Here is a 16565-nt window from a genome sequence, read left to right on the forward strand (position 1 = left end):
ATCGTGCCTATATCAAGTGTCACACAGCACAGCATGCGATTTTAAAAACATTCCGGAATAATATCAAGAAAGAAGGCAGATATCCGTTGTGTGTCAAACAAATCTGTAAATATGCCGACAATGGAACCCGAGTACCCGTCAGTTAAAAGGCTCCCAACTATGACATTTTCCATTTTATCGTTATGGGACCATATGACAATTCGACCTTTCGAACGACCACACACGGGAACCTGCTCCGGAATGTTTGTTTCGGAATCAAAGCACCAAATAGTTCTAAAACCATGAGATTTAGTCTTCTACTAATGCAAATTCAAGAATTTTGATACCATCAAACATAAATTCTTCAGAAATCCAAACAATTCCAATCGTATCATCATCGTGGTTGCTGTCTTGATGTTCGCAACTAGATGTTCTTCTTTGCTTCATACCATTTCGGGCCTAGCCTGATGGCACTGGTTGTTGATTTTGAGGTACTTGTTGCAGCTATTGCAGTCCTTCTTCTTCTTCTTATTATTATTTGAACAGCAGCCACAAATTGGACAACAATTTGTGGTTCAGGTTATGGTATTGGAGACTGATTGTTGTCTGTGGTATGCCGTGTGTTCACAAAGCTGATACGTATTAATCTGCATTTGATATGTGCATTGCCGCTAGAAGCATAACTGTCCCATGTTCATGGGACAGTTATGCTTCTAGAGGCAGTGCATGGCTATACCACGTTGGGTTAAAGCACCTGCATGTTCACCTTAAGAAATTACTGCTTCACAGTTATGTGATGCCAGATCATGTACCTTGATTTAAACATTATAAACACACAACCAAACCACTTATTTTAAGTTGTTATGCAAAATGAATCAGATCACCTGAGACAATTAGTTGAACGTTATCAGCACTGAATGCCTGACATGATCGAACTGAATAAATGCCATGGTTCCAAAACCCTAAGTTCCATTTTCATCTACAGCAAATATTCCACATCACGAAGGCTTGGTCTTACGCAAAAACACTGGAAGCCAATAGTTATAGTGTTTGGCCGAAGTATCACTCATCTCGATAAAAAAGTGTGCTCTAGATGAGATCGCCAATTTTAAACCGCGAGTTTCGAATCGTAATCCCGAGAAACACTTGGTTTTATGTGTTCGCATTCTAATTGACCCAGAATTAATCTGGTTCACGTTCTCGTATGTTCCGAATCGAATTGGCTTATTGCACTAAAATGTAAAAACAAAAAAAAAAAAAATCAAACTCACCCGGCCGGATTGGAGATGCTACTGTCGGCATCCTCGAGCCACTTCTGCAGTAGCGGTTTCAGCTTGCACATGTTCTTGAAGCTCAAATTCAGCGCTTCGAATCGGGAGATCGTCGTTTGGGAGAAATCATTGCCGTACAGTTTACCCATCGCCAGACCCACGTCACCCTGGGTAAAGCCGAGCTTTATCCGCCGCTGTTTGAAAGTTTTGGCAAATTGCTCCAACTCTTCCAGATCGGTCGTTTCCTCGGGCGACGGTTCTAGGGCACGAGGGGCGGCCGCATGGTGCTTCTGCATCTGTGGGGTGTGCGTTCCGGAGCTGGGAGTGGAGGGTGTTAGGATGCCACCGACGTTCATCTGATTGATGTTCGGTGGGGTCGTTTGGCTAGATCCGAGCAGGTTGGTGTGGGAGGTTGCATGGTGATGATGTAGACCAGGACTGCCGGCTGGGCTGTGCAGCGGAGACGTTCCGGAGAGATTGGCTGGGGTAGGAGTGGAGCTGGTTTTAAGCTGATGTTGCTTCTGCTGAAGGGCCTGCAGTTGGGCCACTGCTTGTTGGACCTGTTGGAAGAGAAACGGAAAATGGATTATTAGGATTTACCGAGCAGAGTAAATAGATCTAAAGAACTAGTTTTTGGAGGGGTCGAACCTGCAGCGATCGTGCTCCATCGTGCGGTAGTTTAAGGTTAGTGGTAGCACTGGTTGTGATAACGGGAGGATGCGTGTTGTTAGTATTAGCAGTCGTGACACAAGAACTGTTAGTAATGGACTGAGGTGGAGTGGGATAGCTAGGGTTCAGCTACAATCAAAACAAGACGAGAAGAGAGAAAGAAAGAGATTGTGATTGATAGTGTCATTCCTTTCGGATAGATGACTCGTTTAATTACCTGATTCTGCATGAGAAACTGTGCTGCTGCTTGAGCCGTGGCTTGGGCGGTTGCGTTACCATTTCCACCGGGAGTTCCCTGAGCTTGCAGGAGCATGTAATTTTGCAGTTGTTGCTGGAACGAAGCTTGCTGAGCTTGAAGAGCCTGCTGAAGGACGTTCAATTCCTGACTGGACAGACCACCGAGCGTTCCAAGTCCCAGCTGATTCTGCAGGAACAGAGAACCCAGCGGAAGCTGGTTCTGAAGAGCTGCCAGAGCGACTCCGATATTATTGTTGCTTGGGGCATTGCCTGGCGTTTGAAGGGGTGGTGAAGGTGTACGTCGGGAGGCGTCTGTGATCTGTTAATTATAAAAAAGTATGTTAGTAGAGTTTCTTGATTTAAATTTGATTATTTCTCACCAGGTTGAGAGGAGTAACTCGTTCCGGCCGCTCCATCGGTATTGGACTGATGGCTTGTTCACGATCACTTCCATCATCACGATCACTGTACACATCACCTGAAAGGAGAAATAAAATAAAATGTCTTATTAGGGATGAACATTAATCGGAAGGGTGCCGATGGCCACGTGCTGTGAATATGTTGTCAATGACCTAGTTAAGAAAATGTTTCTCTCACCATTCAATAGAGGAGAAAACGAAGAAGCTTCGGCATGACTTTCTTCCACAATCGAGAAGTCAACACATTGAAGAGGAAATCCTTTCTTTCTCAAAACTCGAAGGGCGCCCGGTTCAACCCCTTTCGTTTACCGTATGAGGTAGAAATGATTTAAAAGTAACGACTGCAAAAAACAACAATAGGAACAAAAATGGAAGGGAAGCTGCCGGTTTTAAAATCAAAACATGCATTTAACCAATCAGTCGCGGATTTTTCCTATCCGTCATAGTGTGTGCCAAGGGCGGAAGGGAACCAATTTGCCGACATATCGCAGCAGGCGCAGCGAATTCATTCCGAACTGTTTCTAGGCAGAGGGGATGCGTTTTAACCACTCAGTCTGTTGTAACTATGTACGCGGTGCGCGCGGACTGTCGTTGTACAGATGCAGAAGGGTTGCTGCGATCGTGAGTAAGAACCCCTTCTGAAGGTATGCCGGGAAGAAAATAAATGCAGGGGGAAGTTTAACAAATGGAATCACTGTTGATGATGACGTTTTAGGTTGGATAATGTACATGCCTAAGTTCCAGCTGGTTGAGATGTTATTGCGTTGGAAATGGCGAGAGACGAGAAGGCGAATTTCTGGCGGCATTTTGTTATGTTTCGTTTTGAGTTTCGACCTAGGGCAATGTTCAATGTTTGCTTTCACTGTTGCGGAATCAAGTTCAAGGGCTTGACAATGACTACCAGTTATTTTAGAATGTTTAATTCTATGAATGTTTATGTCCATAAATGTTAAAATTAGAGGAAAATAATAACTGAACAATTTATGTTGTGACAGGATCGGTTGTGCAACTGTCAACTCAGATTGAAGATAGAAAGCAAAAAATAATTTTTCCATTATTTTTTGGAAGTCAAATGAAATGTGATTTTTTCAATAAATAATTAAAAATAAACTGTTGATTTCACAAGCACAATAACCTAAAACGAGGATCACATTTACAGTGTTGTTTGTTATAATTACTGTCGTTCGAATAGTGTTTAAAAAAAAGGTGCATTAAAAAACTGTGAAGAATTTTTGTATTCAATGAAACTAAGAGCTTTTTGGCTAGAAGTTAGCGAAAATTTCTTTCCAACAATCACATCCACTTCATTCTCCGAGCAGAACGTTTGTAAGGTAATCATAGTAGCCACTACCAGTATGTAGCAGTTGGAATTTTGTTAGCATAAGTCTTGCGCGGCCAAATTTCATGAACCATCTCAAATGAATTTTTAGCTGAAATAAAAAAGTTAAAGATAAAATTTGTCGTAAAATGGAACAGGAAGCTCTGATTTGTTTATTGCTGGTCATCACGGTTTCACGTTAATTAGGACCATTTTCTTATTTTATGCAAAGGTCTGATCCCAATCGATCGAAGAAAAACCTTTCGATGATTTCACCCCATTTTCTCTGTGAAACATATTGAAAAGATCAGAAGGTGTCGTCTGGACTTCACATGCCTTAGTGATAGTTTAAATACGTATAGCGTTAGTAGTGTTTACGAGAGTAGTAAGGCGTCGAAGGCAAGTGCTCAAAAAAGATTTAGCTAGATTTTAAGAGCGGGTGCCTTCAGCGAACTGTATCCCTAGCTCTGTGACCAAAGCCGTGTAGTCATTCTCTCATACTCCGAGGGAAATGGAAAAACGGGATATCTCTCCCTGTCCATCAAAAAAAGAACTTGGAACTTTGAATCGTGTCTGTGAGTTTATCGGCTCTTTTCCGGTATATGAATCGCACTATGGAGAAAGATTTTCAGGGAATTCGAACTGAAAAATGGAAAATGTATTCCATATAACTTATTTTGACAAATTTTTAATACCGAATTTAAGCGACGGACACCTGCAAAACCTGTGACTCTTTGGATGAGTCTTTGAAAGATTCCCAAATATTGGCGGATGGAAAGTCTAACTTAAAAAACAACAAATAAAAAAACGAGTTTTTAGAATGGGTAGAAATTGAAAAAACCTCTGAGCACAGCTCTATTGACATTCGATCTACAGAAGGCATTGCCAACGACAAATATACCAATAGGAGACGCTTTTTACAAGTTCCATCTTTGGATATACAATCTCTGCATTGTAAACGATCTTAAATAGAATTATGTGTAATATTATATATGTCATTGCCGTGTCCATGTCGCAAAAAGTGGCAAAACCGACTCCTGCACTATATTAGCGATGAATCGAAGCACGAGATAATATGTGGGGCCGATCACGTGGATAGAAATACCTTGACTCTCCCTCCGTTGATAAACGTGAACAATCTCAGTAAGCCCTACCCTCGCCTACCCACGATGTCTACGAGGACTTTTCTAATTTTTTGTAGATGCTGGATGTGATCCCAGACATATACTACTTTATTTTAGAATGAAAATCGTTTAAACCTTCCCTCCCCTAGGTTGAGGGGTTTGACGGTATTGCAAACATCATCAAGCATATTGCATGCATAAGTGCTACAGAACCTCTGACAGACAATTGCTTTAAGATGATGTGGCACATCGACGGGACCGAGAGGGCTTATGGGTCTTTTCTATGTTATATGTCTTTTCATACTCTGCGCCAACCCATACTAACGCTCAACGACTAGCCTCTGCGCGCTGACGTGGCCGGTTGGCGGGTCGACGTGGATTGACTTTTGCTGTGGGCTGTGTTTGATGGCATTATTCCACAGCTTAATGGTAGTATTGGTGGAGGAGCTCGCAGTGGAGGTCACTGTGTGTCCATTTATCGGTCGACTTCGTCATCGTGCGCAGGCTGATTAAACTAATTTAATAATTAAATTAATTTGATAAATACATCAGTAGAAATATATTAGTTATCGGTAGTTTTTGGTACTAGTTTACAATTGTTATATGCTAGTCGTATGTCTATCTGTGTATATGTTCGTCTGAATATTTGTGATCGTTGGGTCAGGGAATGGATGCAGAACTGGCTTATATGATATAATAGTGGGTAATCCTTCCGGTGTTCTATTTGTGCACTCAATTCTATTCATTCGAGAAGGTTGGATTGGATGTATTAAGGAACAATTAATTTACCGACGCACATGAATCGTCCATTCTCGGTCAGCATAGCATGATGAAAGTCTAACAGAATGCAATTGTCGCTAATGGTAAATAAACAACATTTGAACGAGTTAAAGTTGTTCGATTTTATGTTACATGTGTTTTTCTATTCTACTTCATTAGTCTGTTCTTTTATACATTTATTAGTTTGCTTTTCCATTACTCATGTATACCAAAATACTATCGGTTCAATTTATGCACTTCTAATTTATGCATCTTTTTTTCTTTACTCTGCGTGTTATGATTCCTTTTATTAGTATACTCTATACTATACTCTATCTATACTCTATCTATACTAATATAGGTCCAACCGCACAAACGCTCGTGGTTCTCGCGATAACACAAACCTGGTCACAAACGCGACCATGCAAATGCAATCCTCTACACATACGCCCGCTATTTTGCCAACATTAAAACACCCCGGTAGTTAAGAAAACGTAGCACCTATGAACTTACAAACGCGGTCTCAAACATTAATCCACCACTCGCGCGATCTTGAAAGGTCACGTCGGGAAGTCAAACCCCGGTCCTAGCAGCCTAGACTAATGCCTCCAGGTGAACCAAAAATGACGCTCATACTCACTACACAACACGTTCCATGGCGACATGACATGGAACTCTAGTGATATGGGAAAACTGACTCTCTTCTACCATCTTTACCATACACTAAAAATTAAGCATCAGATTCACGGGCCGCGCGCGATCGTTCAAAAATACACGCCACATGATTATAAAATCGAAATTATACACGCAAAGTCACATGCACGTGACAAACACGTTAACATACAAATACTTGATCCCTTCGCGACCATCCACGGCACCTACACCCGCGATCTCGCAAACATGATAACATCCCGGTGATAACGTCTCAGTGCTTATAAATTTTCAAACGCGGTCTCAAGCGTGAACCTAAAAACTCTCGCGCTTGCACGATCATGAATTTGTCACTTCCGGATGTTTCTATCTCTGATATCAGCAGACTAGGTCCATGCCTTCAATTGAACCAAAAAAGATAGCTCTCATATCCACTCTAGTGATATGGGGTAACTTACTCCCTGTCAGAATGTGAATTGTTCGAAAACTAACTATCAGAATGAAGGTCCGCGTGACGATCCAAGAACGCACGCGTATATAGGAATGGCCACACAGTTACAAAATCCAGTTTTGTACACGCGAAGTCACATGCACGCGAGCCTACGTCACAAACACGTTAACATACGAACGTTTAAGCCCTTCGCGATTAACATCGCACACCTACGCCCGCGATCACGCAAACTTGATAACACCCCGGTAATAAGATGAACGTTTTAGCACTTACGAAGTTTCAAATGCGAAACTACAAACGTCCGTCGCGATCACGTCCGGAAACCATTACCCTCTGTCCTAATAAATTAGGTCCACACATTCAGTAGGACCAATCAAAAAATAAAGCTTATATCCACTAGACAACACGTTCCATGGCGACATGTCCGTGAACTCTAGTGATATGGACGGTCTCACTTTCTTATAGCGTCTGAGCCATACACCAAAAATAAAGTATTAAATTCACGGTCCGCGCGCGATTATCCAAGAACACACGCGAATATGCGAAAGGCGTATGGTTATAAAATAGAATTTATACACGCGAAGTTACACGTTAGGTACACGTTAGCATACGCGACATACAAACGCACACGCGATCGAACACGTTAACATACAAATGCTCGATCCCTTCGCGATGATACACGCGATCGCGAGTCCCTACGCCCGCAAATCAGAATAGAATCGCCCGCACATACCTGATCCGTACAATGAATATTGTACTGTCTCGTCTGCAAATTGTAGTATGTGATTCTGACGGGGAGCCCCTCCCGAGAACCTAGGACAATACTCGCAAAAAAAAACAATTTTTTAAACATTAACCACAGAATGTTTTAGTTTTTTTGAACCCTTTCATGCCCAACTTTTTTCTAGTGCTACATGCGGTGAAAACGGTGGGTTCAAGAAACGCGAAAAGCCTTTTTTCATACAGATAGGTGCTTCCCTCGCAGTGCTACAAGCTACTCAATTTTTACTTTCCAATGCTCAATACAATTCTCCTAGAATATTTACAATAGTCCAATTGCGTGGAAAACGTAGCCAAAGACAGTCTAAATTGATAAGTTTTATCAATATTTAATAATATTGCAACATAGCGAAAATATATGAAAAATTCATTTTTCGTCGTCAACGGAAACTGTCCCTGGCAACACATCTCCATCGGAATCCAATCAGACTAATTGTAATAGCTTCAGTTCTAGAGCTCATCCTTGCAACTGTTAGTACTCAAACGAAAGGCAATGAACATATTTATTAGCCTTACTTGTTTTTGTGAGCACATCTTGCCTCAATAAAAAGTTATAGCTGTTTAAAAAGGTTGTTGTCCACAAACAACAGGGGCATAAATGGGTTAAAGGACACTTTTTTGCATTCATCTTGCAAAATTAAAAGTTGCAAAATTGCAAGTAACCTATGAATTCTTGAATTGGGTCATGTAACAAGTTATAAATGTTAATGGGAATTGACGAAGATGGGATCAAATGCTTCTGGGCTCAAAATTGTGTGATGTCAGCTGCCACAGCTGTTTTCGTTATACAGAAATACGATTTAATCAATTCCCTGGCAACCCTATACCAACATAGGGAGTTTCACAGCGACCATATATGGATCGTTATAGCTATAAAGCCCTAAACAAAGAATTATGTTCGGCGCTATGCACAAAATTCAAGCATTCCACAGGACGTTTTGCATCTTGCAGGATGACTAACTACCATATCATTCAGAAAATCGGCACTTAGTAACCAAATACAGCTTTTAATGATTCGATCCAAAATTATTGTTTTGATTTTAATGGCAGTAATGCTGGCTGTACAAAGATGCCATCCTTGACAGGGGGCTGGATTTAACCCCTTGCGATGTAGTGGGAGTATACGTCCTATCTACTACTCCTAGGTTTTAATTGGAATTCTAGTTAGCGTTGACGAATTCTTTCTTCTAATCAACTCTTAGGGATGTAAGGTGTACAACTAGCACAAAAAAAATTGAATTTGTTATGGGAAAATGTACTTTTGCATATAAAATATTGAAAATAATCCATAAAGGATTGTAAAACGATCCATAAAGAAGTTGTCCATGTTCCATAAAACAAAACTGAAAATTCATTAAACAATGTGAATGATCCATAAAAAGGGGTGATTTGATCCATAGATTATGTAAAATTGAACCATAAAATGGTCGCAAAAGAGCACTAAAATAGTAATAAAAGAGCATTGCACTAAATAATAGATTTTTGTAGTATTTTTTGTGATCAGTTTCCATGAAATTTTTTTTATCAAAATATGCAAAAATGAAGTTTATTATTATGTTGGTTTACAAAAAAATTCTGAGAGACAGGGATAACTTCTCAACTAGCATAAAAATAGATTATGTGGTTTTTGACGTCGCTGATTAAGATTCTGATAACAAAATTTAAAAAATTCAAAATGGCGGACAAATATAAAAAACATGAAATTTAGTCAAGCACAGTCACTATATTGGATCCGCCATTTTCAATTTAACATTTTCGACGTCAGAATCAGAATCAGTGACTTCAAATGTTCGTTTGTAAGACATTTTAGGCTAATATAAAAACATGAAATTTAGCCAAGCACAGTCACCATATTGGATCAACCATTTTGATTTTTACATTTTCGACGTCGAAATCAGAATCAGCGCCCTGAAAGTCTAAATGAAGCTAAAAATAACAGTATTAACCCTCCGGAAGTCGCGGAAATGGCTCTCAAAACAAGCAGCCGCAGCTGCTCTAAGACAATTTCGCTAGATTTTCAGACCAGCGTGCACTCAGTGCATTTGAAGCAATGAAAAGGATCCCTGGAGTTAGGTTTCATTCCAACTCTTTCTCTCTCTCTCTCTCTCTCTCTCTCTCCAGCAGGCATAACACCTCCTCATCGTTGGTACCAACAGATTAAAAACAACCAAATGATACATTTCACAGCGTATTTCTACAACTAACTCTAACACCCTAATTTTGCTTCAGTAGAACTAACATAGGGACAAAAACTAACTTGACAAGGAATTAACAAACAATCGCTTGGTGAAGATATGGCAAAGATGAGAGGTAAAGACGTGGGAACATCGGTTGAATAAACGACACTGGCGAATGACTCATTGTGACCATAATTGGTTCAGGCAATAGGAAGACGAAATAATCGAAGACTACGACGACGGATATCGAACTTCAATAACTGTAGAAGATCAGGGCAGTCGATTCGTGATTGAAGTAGATCGGCGATAAAAGTTGCTTTGGAAACATCCCGATGAACGGATAGGAGATCTAAATCGACGAGTAGGCCGGGACCGCTTAGACCGCTTCGATGTATTGAATATCCTTTTTTATAATACCCAAATCAAACGCTGCATACTCAAGCGTAGAACGAACTAAAGCACAATATAGTGCCTTTAAACAGTGTACATCAACGAATTATCTTGTAACACGAACAATAAATCCGAAGAGTTCGGAAACTTCGGAAATGGTGTATCCTATGTATTCTTTGAAATTCAGTTTTGAATCTAGCAAGTTCTGCACGGATGATTCACGTTGAAGAGCAGTTTGAGAAATATTATAGTCGAACATGATCATTGAATGTTTGCGGCCGAAAGGGATGACTGAGCATTTAGAAGCATTAAGTTGCATCCTGTCGACATGACGTCAATTCATAAAACTATTCAACTGAAACTGTAAAGAATTCAACATCGGTGGATGTTTTAATGAGGGGGAATAGTTTAAAGTCGTCGGCACACGATAGCTTCATACATTTTGCCGAGAAATTTAAGTCGTTGAGGTAGAGCAAGAATATGAAAGGTCCAAGATGACTACCCTGCGGAATCCCAGAGCTGGCAGCAAATGGAGAAGCCGTGCAGTCTCCAATTTTTACAACAATTTCTCGTCCAGATAGATAGCAGTGAAACCAACTCAAACTAGAGTCACCGAATCCAAGCATGTCTAGTTTAGAAACTGTTATCTGGTGGTTGATCTTGTCGACAGCTGCTGGAAAGTTAGTGTATCCTACCTAGGCTTCAGAAGTGGGGAATATATATTTCGACATAGACATGCAATTTCAAGACCTTCAAAACTCATATTACACATTCGTTTTAATAACTCGTGTCTCAGTAAAATTTTGCGTTGATTAATAGATCCAACGCGTTCTATGCTCGTCAAAACCACTATTCAACGTTTTAAGATATCTAATGTATCTAAAAAATAGGTTGCCCTCCCCGGGTACTGAAATGGTGAATTTCAACGCAAACGATCTGAACAGAAAAGTGTTTCTTTAGTCCAGTAAAAGCAGCATAAATTTTCGGTCTGGGCTTATTTTACGTTTTGGAGTAAATGTTTTGAGAATGCTTAGCTGTTATTGAGTATAATTTGAACAATCTAAATGAAAACCATTTTAAACCAATCCCTTATTTACTTGCTCATGAAAGTGGTTCTTGCTTCAGAAACACATATAATGGCTATATGTTCGAGAGTGCATTTAGAGCAGACCATCCTCGGAAGATTTAACTTTTACTAGATTGTGTAGATCCAATGAATGTACTTGGATTTGAGTCCCCATGATTTGCCAAAAGTCCGTTTGCATTAGCCGAAAACCATACCAGCTCTCTTGATTCTGAAATCGATGTGAGCAGACCAAAAAGAGATACGGTTTTCCACATAAAATCAAAAGGTGTGTTACTGCAAATATCGAATACCATTATATGATCATCCTCGGCGAAACCATACGTCGGAAACCCAACCTCATTAAGTTTCCACAACAAGTCATTGGTGACAAGTTTCCACAAAAGAGGTGACATCACATCATCTTGAGAGCATCCGCAGACACTCCTTATCTCTACTAGTCTCAACGATGAGCACTAATGTCGGTTGCTAAGCATTGCGTGTATTCAGTTCGTAATATATATAAGTACTCCGTGATCTCGTGCTGCTTCCAAAAGGGATTCGAAAGACACGTTAGCACCTTCAATGTCAAGAAAAACTCCTGAGCTTGATTGATTCTGCGTAAAAGATTTTTCTATATTATAGGCAACGTCTTTAAGAAGGTGGTAGTAGACTTCTCAGCTGATATGCATGTTGCATTGCATGCAGCGGGTGTTGGACCAAGCTAACAACCCGAATGTAGTGGTCAATTAAACGTCCCACTGATTTGAGAATCAGACTGCTCAGTCTAAAGCTCTTTGTCTCATCATGTCCTCTTTGAAGTAGAACCGTAATGATTCCACCTTTTCCTGGGAAACTTATACGGAGCAAAACTTTCAATCGTCCATTTGATCGATCCGGTTGCCACAATTCTACGAGCAAATGCCCAAGAATCCGAACCTTAGACTTAGAGGCAGTCGTCAGGGATAGCTCATCATCTTCGTCAAACGAGTATTCTAATGGAGTCTTTCGATTTAGAAAATAACTTATTGAATTTACTAGTCTCGTTGAGACATTTGTGCAGAGGCTTTTCCAACCACTACGCCCAAAGGATCGCTAGGGCTTTTCTGTAAGCTTTGAAGGCCGACTTAAATGCCTCCAACCCGTCGTCTACGTCTACATAACTTTTTGAGTCTAGAGTATGTTCGGCATTTCACCAGTACGAGCCAGTCGGCCAACTAATGCAGAATACTGTTGGAGCAGAGAGTTACATCTAACACGTTTTTACTGCCAGGTCGTGCAAATGTGCGATTTTTTTGCTGATTTGTGCTGCTTCACTTTTCCTTCAATTCCTCTCAAATTGATATCTAGCTATCCCAAATTATGTGATGGGTATTTCCATCGCTACCGATTGTGAGTGTTTAACTGTTTTAAAGCAATACTTCTATACTCAAATTAGGTTAGGTATATTTCCAGATCCCTCACATTCTACGGTAATCGCTTATCATCGCCTCGCGTTGAAAATGCATGCCAATCAGTTCTCAGAAATGAGCTCATTATTTTCAATCAAAAAACGATGATTATCAGCTAAAACGTTCCGAAAACCTTTCTTTTCTCACGCGTTCTGATATATTCATCGTGCGACATCAGCGTATTCCTCCACCTGCCCTGTTCCTATTCAATTAAACCCACTTTAAATATTCACCTGCGCACGTAACCCTACCGACTATTGGACCCCACTTTATCGCATTAAATACCCAGACGTAAAGTGTGTCAATTTATTGCGATTCAAACGATAAACAACATTATCGTTCGCCGATCTGAACGAGATAGCATAATCACCGTTTAAGAGTTAATTTACTACATGTCACACCTTTTCTGTGCCTCCTATGTGTCCCCGTGTGAAACCGCAAGGTAATTTTTTATTCCGTACAAAACCCAACCTTTCAAAAAACGACATCATCAAAAGGTATAGGGAGCCTATGGTGATGCGATCCCGCTTTGATTAAATATGCATTTATTCCGGGTGAAAGGGGTTCGGGCTGTTTTTCTCTCAATACTTTATTTGAATAGACGCAATACTTTCGGCACCCTTTCGCCCCTGTTTAAATATTTAAATCAACCCCTTTTTTCCCCCTTGTATAAAGAACCCTATAACACGTGTAGTCAAAAGAGATGTAAAGTGGCAGGGCCAACTTGATTACCGATGGCGGCGACTGCCGGTGAACCTCGGCAAGCTCATTATTGGTGTAATCTTCGTCGGCGACTACTCTGATGATGATGAGAGTGGGCTTTTTTATGTTTTCATTGCAATCTGTTTTTCTCGCGCTCGCGCGCTTCTCCTGAAAATCGAAGACGTAAATTTACTTCGCCTGACTGGATGGATGGCGGTACCAAATTTGTATCTGCCCGCTGCACAACCGGTGCCAACCGGTGGGTGCGAGACGAGCCCACCGCAGAAGGGAGGGGTAGCGAGGGAAAAGTATGCTGTTCGGCGACACGAGAGAATAAGAGAAACAACCGAAAGCTGCATAAATTAAGGGAGTTTTTTTTCCACGATTCTCATCAGCCGGCGAGGTTCGATGCGCGATTTGAATTTGATGCTTTTTCGTTTTCTTCTTCTGTCAGACGTTCTGCCGGTTTGCAGCAGCCAATCACGATTGCCGCCGATGACGACGACGTCGTCAACGGCGCGAGTGTGTATTGTGCGAGCGAGATTTATGTTTTCCATGTTATAAATTTAAAACGTGGCGTGGCTTCGCTGAAATGATACTCCGGTTCGGTTTGGTCGACTGTTTCACCGCCTGCACACCCCTCGCTGCAGCAGCAGCAGCAGGCGTTGGATTTGGATTGGATGCTGCGCGCTACCATTTTGATTCGGTGGCGCTCTGCCAGTCGCGGCCACCGTCGCCGCAGGGTTGCTGCGATGCACGGTTCGTAATTTAATAGCAATAAAAGTGTTTAATTGAAATTGAAATCACGATTTGTGAATAAAATAAAGTTTTTGCTGGCAGACTGGCGCAAATTAGCGAAGTCGTGGAAATCTTCCCGCTTCGCGTCATGCTGCAAGGAAACGCGTCCCGCAGGGAGGCAAGAATTATAATGAGGTAAGTTTTATGTGCTCGCAGAGAGCTGGCCGTGATTGGAGTTCCGTTCCAGCTAAAGGTTCAACAAATTATACCGCAACCAGATAGGTTTCCAGGAAACGATAAAAACATTTGCTTACCGGAGGGGGGGACCGGGAACACAGAAGCTGAACGGGATTCTAACCTTGGAAGTCGTACGGAAATCGAGGATCACGAGGGATGATAGATTTGAATTATAGCAAAAAAAAATGCTTGGGGGTATTCTCTACTCGAAGGTTGATGTAGCTATCTTTGGTTTGCGCGAGGTCATGATGTGAAAAAATAGTGTTTAATTATTTCACTGCCTAGCCCGGGGGAAACGATACTATGGAGGTCCTATTTTCTAAGTCCATGTAAACAAACTCTCTAATCTGTCAAAAAAGTGAGGTTAAACGTTTTCATGCAATACTCCATACTGTTTGTGTAGTGGGTAGGTAACAAAGCGATAGCTGCAATTGAGTGATTGCTTTACTGATAACTAAAGCGTGGGGATTTTTAGATTCTTCTCTGTGTAAGATGAGAAGGTAGTCTAATTGCACTATCCTTTTTTCCACTACGTTTATTTTGCATTAGTTTAACGGGGCCAATTTTCTATTTTTTTCTTAAATTTTTTAAAATTGGGGATTTACAATTTTACACTATAGGGACATATTTAAAGATCATGGATGAAGGTTTGTGTTTTTTTACATGAAAGAATATTGAATTGAATTAATATAAGCGCTTATCAGTAAAGGGAAAAGTGGACTATGATGGAAACGAAGAACAATAAATTGGTAGCTTGTCAAGACGAACAACTTTTTGGAACTTTTTGGAGAAGTTATGTTAAAAAAAGTTTTTAAGGGCCTACCAAATAACGGTCTATAATTTCTGTCGCGCCATAAAACGAGATTTTTGGTCTTCAGTATAGATTTTTGCAAAAATATTTCTAAAGACTTCAACTTCTACACGCTTGAGATTTTGTGCGGTTCTAAAATCGATGAAATATTGTTTATACATCTTCAAAATTTGTAATGGTTTTTGTTTGAATGTTCTAAGCTAAACTTCTCGTGTATTGTCCACCTGCTTCTTTTATTGATAGGCTGAACAAACCGTGTTTTGTTCTTGAACATATTCCTAGCTTTCAGTGTTATTTTGATATATTACAACCCAAAATATTTTCGACAAAATGTTATAATTGTTGTATTGACGAATGTAATTTGGATCGATTTGGATGATTTTGATTTGTCGTTATTGAGAATTAAAATCACATTGGTTCTAAAAAATGATCCGTCATAACATTACCAAAAAAGTATGGCAAATAATTTTTGGGCAACGAAAATTCTGATTACCTTCCTCTTACTGCACTGTCTGACCGTGGGTCCAGATGCTTCTCATTCGACTAGCGAACGATGAATGACGCACTTAACACAAAAATGCATGCGAGACTTTTATAACTTCCCACTATTCCATTAGGTCTCTTAGGTGCACTATATTGATGGCTCTGCTTGAAATTGACTATCAAATTTTGGATTTTCCTGCGCCACTTTCGAAACTTTTTGCGTTATTCATAGAAGTCATATATACTTTGAATTTTGATAGAAATGTTAAACATTTTTCCAAATGATTAGTGTAAATATACTACCATGAGAGCTGCTAACGCTCAAACACTTTCCCTCCAATTTCTGGCCTCTATATTGAAAGATAAGTCGTCGTTGCGATAAAAGAATATGGAAAACTTGGATTAGATTCTCCAAAAGTCAGGATTAATGAATGTAGTCTTTTTAATAAATACATGATTCTTGTCAACTCAATTGACTACAGTTGCTTTAATTGCGCAGGAATCCATACACTTAAAACACATATTCAACTTTAACCAATTTTCGCCGGCTAGAGATTTAGAGATTGTGAATACCTGTAACTCAAGTTGTTGTGCTCAGATCTTGACGACATTTGAGATTTTTGTTTTTAGAAATGTACATATCGCAGTGCAAACCAAGCCTCGGAATGAAACATCATTTGCAGGTGCGGGTCATTTGGATAACATTTGCCTAAAAAAGAATGCCAATCGCTGTACTCCGCGGCAAATCCGTCTTCAAAATGGTTACAAATATTATTGAGCAAGTAAACAACCCATCCGAAACATCGAGAAACAAACAGTGGCCAGAATCCAGGTCCGTAAGCTGCTCGACTAGGT

At 40.3% G+C, this 16565-nt stretch overlaps 1 protein-coding gene across 2 annotated transcripts in view; it reads right to left on the reverse strand.

The window, feature by feature from the left end:
* LOC131678920 (uncharacterized) overlaps positions 1-16565 on the reverse strand; it is a 466403-nt gene that overhangs the window by 11811 nt on the left and 438027 nt on the right. Inside the window, exons 6-9 of one of the 2 annotated variants that reach the window (XM_058959363.1) lie at positions 2537-2634; positions 2137-2475; positions 1899-2048; positions 1251-1810 (exon numbers count right to left, since the gene is read on the reverse strand). In XM_058959363.1, coding sequence (XP_058815346.1) covers positions 1251-1810; positions 1899-2048; positions 2137-2475; positions 2537-2634 — 1147 coding nt within the window. The remainder of the gene's footprint in view (positions 1-1250; positions 1811-1898; positions 2049-2136; positions 2476-2536; positions 2635-16565) is intronic. The other variant, XM_058959364.1, reaches the window with a different exon arrangement.

Source organism: Topomyia yanbarensis, chromosome 2, assembly GCF_030247195.1.
Source record: "Topomyia yanbarensis strain Yona2022 chromosome 2, ASM3024719v1, whole genome shotgun sequence".
NCBI classification, from domain to species: domain Eukaryota; kingdom Metazoa; phylum Arthropoda; class Insecta; order Diptera; family Culicidae; genus Topomyia; species Topomyia yanbarensis.